At 32.6% G+C, this 5,439-nt stretch overlaps 1 protein-coding gene across 1 annotated transcript; it reads right to left on the bottom strand.

Moving 5' to 3' along the window:
- Window positions 1-609: 609 nt before the first annotated feature.
- On the bottom strand, window positions 610-4,729 carry LOC143545695 (serine/threonine-protein kinase 12-like). The gene is made up of 11 exons (XM_077037534.1): window positions 4,364-4,729; window positions 4,182-4,274; window positions 2,710-2,793; window positions 2,529-2,620; window positions 2,326-2,446; window positions 2,153-2,232; window positions 1,445-1,507; window positions 1,272-1,361; window positions 1,112-1,178; window positions 812-894; window positions 610-737 (listed from the first exon to the last, which is right to left on the bottom strand). Exons 1-11 carry the CDS (start codon window positions 4,619-4,621, stop codon window positions 626-628), a joined length of 1,143 nt encoding a protein of 380 aa, XP_076893649.1. The 5' UTR covers window positions 4,622-4,729; the 3' UTR covers window positions 610-625.
- Between the last annotated feature and the right edge of the window lie 710 nt (window positions 4,730-5,439).

The following is a 5,439-nucleotide window of genomic DNA, read 5'->3' as shown; positions in this document are numbered from 1 at the left end:
TTGGATCGAGCAACACGAACAACACCGATATTTTGTGAGAACTCCTCACGACTCTTTCAATATTATTAAGAACGAAAACCACACAAAATACAATAACCCTAAACCATCTATTTACACTAAAACCTTAACTTGCTCACCAAGAAACCTAATTAGACTCAAACTAGGAAACCAAATAAATAAATAAAAATAACCAATATTATTCCTAATTAATAAACTAAACCGACTCAAACTCAAACTCTTTAAACTTAAAACCTTTATCAAGATTAATCCTTTACACGAATATGTTTGTAATTCAAATAACTTAAGACTCATTTTTATCATTTAGAACGTGTTTTGTTTAACGTTGGTTTAAATTGAAGGCCCCTATCCAAGTGGGGGCCTAACTCCCCCTAGAGCCGACATGATTTAGTGATGTTGTCAATCGATATGAAATTGCACTACCACCTTGTTAGAAAGTTGACTTAAACTAGATTTTGTTTGACGATCATAATAACACGCATGAACCAAGAAAAAAAAAAGAATTTTCACTCTCACACACACATATGGATAAACCATTAATATTTGTATATTATTGTTTTAGAGTCATTTTACCTCATTCATAGTGATGCGGTAGCTATGAATGTGGTCAACAGACGCAAGAAGGTTTTCCTAGAGACGAGTACACTTCTTCAAGCGTGTCGATGATGCCACTAAAGTCTGGGCGAAAAACAACATCACTAATGCACTGCCTTATCAACCTGAGCGCAATGAACATCATAAACGTTATGGAAAGGATGATCAATGGGATATGCAATGATATATATTGGCTTACTGTTGAATCCTTGCTGGACATTTACTACTGAATTTCAGTTCAGAATCATTGATCAAGCCAGGCATGTACTTTGCTTCAACCATCTACAATGAAACAGTTATTGACATTGTTAATGTAATTATTGATCCAAGTGTCTCATGTTCATATATAGAAAGTAGGGGTGTTAATTAGTTGTGTCCGACACATGAACTCGCGACAAGGTCCACTTAACTTGAAACTTTAAAAGCCAAACTTGTGAATTTCTTGTCAGGTGAAAGTGTGACACCCCTAATTTAAATACTTGAAAGAGCGTATCATTACCTGATAAAATATGAGTCCAAAAGATTGGATGTCTCTTCCTTTATTGATTAGATGCCGGTTTAGAGTGCTCGAATATTGTTGACCTAAAAACATGAAACGATTCACCGGACATGGGAATTTAACATAAGAGCTTAAGAAAAAAGAAGCCGATGAATTGTACGTACGTTCTTGATTTGGGTGTAGCTCATACAACATTTGGATCCAATATTCACCAATCTTCAAATGGCCACCTTCATCTTGCAATAAGTTTCTAAAGAAAATGCAAAATGAAGCTTTAGCTTTGTTGTAACTGCAAATGTGATGCATGTTATGCTAAATACTTCATAAACTTACTTAGGGTCCAGATGATTGTGAATTATTGGGCAGGGCTTGTGATGATGAAGGTAATTCATCCCCCTGTCAATACAATGTAATGATATTGTGTCATATATTTCTTAAATAAAATAAAATTTCAATTTTAAACAAACTTCAAGCTGTCTATAACATTCGACCCCTTATAACGACCAATATTATCAGTGTTGCTCACTTTGAGTTTGCATATCGAGATTTCTCCCATTCAAACATGCATACTGATGTGTGTGTATATAATTATAAAATTCAATTTTAAGTAATGCATTTTCATGTGTTTATACGAATAATAGTGTAATAATTCTTAAATATGTAAACATAGCATCTTATATAAAAAGAAAGTCATTTTCACAAATATCTATTATTCACTACTAATATAATTATATCAATTATTATTTGTGAATCCCCTCATCTTCATGTATGTGCGTGTCCAACTTATCAGTTGATAACTTTTCAAAACCTCTTTATTTTGTCTTCTCCATAAGTTAAAATCCATAAGGCCTTATAGTTTGCCAAACACCTTATATACCTTATTAACTTTTCAAAAAGTTTATAAGTTATAAGTTGATGAAAATAAAGAATCCCAAACACCCCCTAATTTGAGGCCTGACAGCATCGACTAAGAGCGATGTGAAATTTGCCTATGTCTATGTAGTGTGTACTAAGACAAGTAGTAATTGGGACGAACAATACCTAGCAATATCTAGTGCAAACCGCAAAGCTAGTGATAGATCAAGTCCAACCCTCTTGATCAAAATATCATACAAACTTCCCTAACAAAGAAGATTAACCAAAATAGAGACCATTGAATCATAAACAAAATACAGATTTGAGAGAGAACAACTACATAAAACCAAATTGATTACTCTTGGCAAATGTTCTGTTATGAGGATCATTTGTCCATCATGCATTATAGAACCAAGAAACTGCAGTATATTTGGATGACGAAGTTCCCTTAACTGCGTAATATCGTTAGCTGACAAAACCCTAGGCACAACATTTGAAAAAAAAAAACAAAGAAACATGTTAGTTTCTAGTTTTAGTTTGTAGGAAAACATGATGTACAAACATTTTAACCGGGAAGTCTATCTGTCGCTCGATTATTGTTTTGACGACCCATGTTCCACGCCACTTGACCATTTCGGAGTTGCCCATTACACCCTGATAAGAGGGCAAGAAAGCACGATTAGGACTCGAGTAATGTTGAATTAAGAGGGATATATATACAACCCAGTGTTCATAGTTAAAACCTGTTCAATTCTTTCTGAGTGTTCTGATTTAATTTCAGAAATGTCAATATTAACTTCCTTTGCATCTTCATCAGCAACAACTGTCTAAAGAATGGTGAAATCATCATTTATAGATGCTCTAATCGTATGATTAGTTGTTGAATTGTTAGGAAGTTCAAACAAATAAAAACATTCATACGCTTGGTTTGTTACTACTAGAAATTAACTATAGGTGTTTGTCATGGATTTGTTGCCATATTTTATTTTTATTTTTATCTTTATTAGTTTTTAAATTTTTCGGCACGCATTTTAATTTAAATTAATGTCAGTTTTCACAACCGAATTTAACTGTCACAAATTTTGCAACCATTTTGCGACCAGATTAGTTGCGGTAGCTAATTTTGCGACTATTATGGTTTTAGTTCCAAATTTGCCGCTAAGTTTGTGACTGATTTTTATGGTCGCAAATTTCCATCGTAAATGTCTCATTTTTCAATAACATACATAATCATTTTCAAAATGCTTGCCACAAGCCAAACTCAAACCAATTTTTATTATAAATTAATTTCTTTCTGTTTTATCAATTCAATCCAATCCAATCAAACTTTCAACACTCATTGACTATCAACTCTCACAATTTTCTATTAAATAAATATAATTTATAATTATCCTGTATATTGAAAGTGACTATAAAAATAAAAAATAATTTCCTCATCTAAAAATAAACAATATATGTTTGATTTAAAAATATCTAAAAAAAAATTAAAAAAATCGGTAATGATTAATATTTATCTTATATTAAAAATATATATATTTTACAAATATGTTTTCAATGAAATTTATATAAGTATGTTAAAAAAACTGAACAAGGCTGTGTTTTGAGATTTTTTTTTAAATTAAATATTAAAACTAATTAGTGTGAAAGGAAAAGGGAAAAAATTAAAAAGAAGACCATAGATATCTTGACATGTGGCAGTGAACTAGCTTACAAATTGGTTTGGTTGTGCAAACTAGTTTGGTCTATTTGTTTGATTTTTGATTTTTATTTTCTCAAAGATTGAAACAAACCACTAATAGTTTGCTAATGGGAGTGGTCTAAGGAACCCACTTTAACTGCGAACTATGCATCATGGGAAGGTCTGTAAATGAATATCGGACGAATATGAATATGACCTTGTTTGTATACGTTACTTTAAGTTTAACCAAACAAAGTAACGATAGAAGAAGAATACTTTAATGAATGGATTTTTTTTTATTAGTACATTAAAAAAATATGTTTGTTTGTGTTCAACTCATATAATCAATAAATGGATATAAAATATAAAAAAAAATAAGAAAGACCATCAAACAAAATGTTGAAGTTTTAGTATTTTAATATGGTGTACCAAACGTCCAAGAACAAGCAATATAGTTTACAAACAATACATTTGATGAAAGTTAACTCCCTCTACATTGTAAACTTACAAATGAAGTTTTGTAAAAGATGAGATTACCATTGGACTGTTCATCACAGAATCCTTGCCTCCATTCACTTCAAGAATCCTGCATATATCCCTATGCCCATAAAGCCTTGCATCTGTCAACGGCTACACATAAACAACAAACAATATCATTAACACAATTCAAATCATTCAAGCCCTAGAAAATTCATAAACAAAAGCTAATTAATCCTTACGGTTCGGTTCCATCGATCATCAAGATTAACATCAGCTTTGTAGTATAGCAAAAGCTCTACAATGGAGGCATGACCTTCACTAGCAGCCAGATGAAGTGCAGTCCTTTTATCATAATCCTGTACATTAGGAGATATTCCATCTCTCAGCATCAAATTAAGCCCAACCCTATCACCTCTAGAAGCACAACTTAGAAAGTTTCCGATCCTTTGCATATCGAAATCGTCGGTGCTATCTTTTCCACAGCATTTATATGCCATAGCGAGCTTATTATCAAGATCCGAAATTGCCTGAAATCGGAATGATGGCTAATTTTAAGTGAAATACAGAAATTGGACTTGTTTGTATATGAAGTTTAAGAATGGGCGGGCAAGCCTAAGAAATGGTTTTGGGATTAACGATTATTGCTTTGTCCATATTAGAGCATCATATTAATGGACAATGCCAGAAAGGTTGCACGACTTTGATGTAATTTTTCTTGAGAAAATTATTGTTTGCGTCCATGTGGTTTTAGGGCGGGGATACAATGAGTCCTTGAAAAAATTTTGAACTGGTTGAGTCCCTGTGGTTTCAGAAACGAACAATTTGAGTCCCTATGGTTTCAGTAAAATGAAAGTTTTACCCTGAAAGTTAAGTAACGGCAGGGACTCAAATGGTTCGTTTCTGAAACCACAGGGACTCAACCAGTTCAAAAAAATTTTCGGCGACTCATTGTGCCTCCGCCTTAAAACCACATGGACTCAAACAGTAATTTTCTCATTTTTCTTAAATAATGTACAGCTCGCAAAGGTACTCTTGCGTTGCGGCGGACAGTATTGTAACAATTATACATCATTTTTGTAGCGTATCCTTAGATGTTAACGAGTATCTATGTAAATAGATGTTCACATAGCTAAAATTACCGATAATAAATTGTACCATGTAACTTGAAAAATAAAACCGTGATATATCCAAAAGTATATGGAGTCAAAAGCAAAAAATACGAATGCCGATACACTAGTACCAATATTGTTCGATCAATATCGGTTCTGTTACTTCTGTAAGTAGCAACACTGACACTAAGTATAGTTTACTACAG

The sequence above is a fragment of the Bidens hawaiensis genome, unplaced genomic scaffold (assembly GCF_021521415.1).
Source record: "Bidens hawaiensis isolate Kalapana, Puna unplaced genomic scaffold, B.hawaiensis_p1.1 tig00000904_1, whole genome shotgun sequence".
Classification (NCBI taxonomy): Eukaryota; Viridiplantae; Streptophyta; class Magnoliopsida; order Asterales; family Asteraceae; genus Bidens; species Bidens hawaiensis.
Note: the sequence above shows the minus strand (reverse complement) of the source record. Positions and strands in the feature narration are given on the sequence as shown.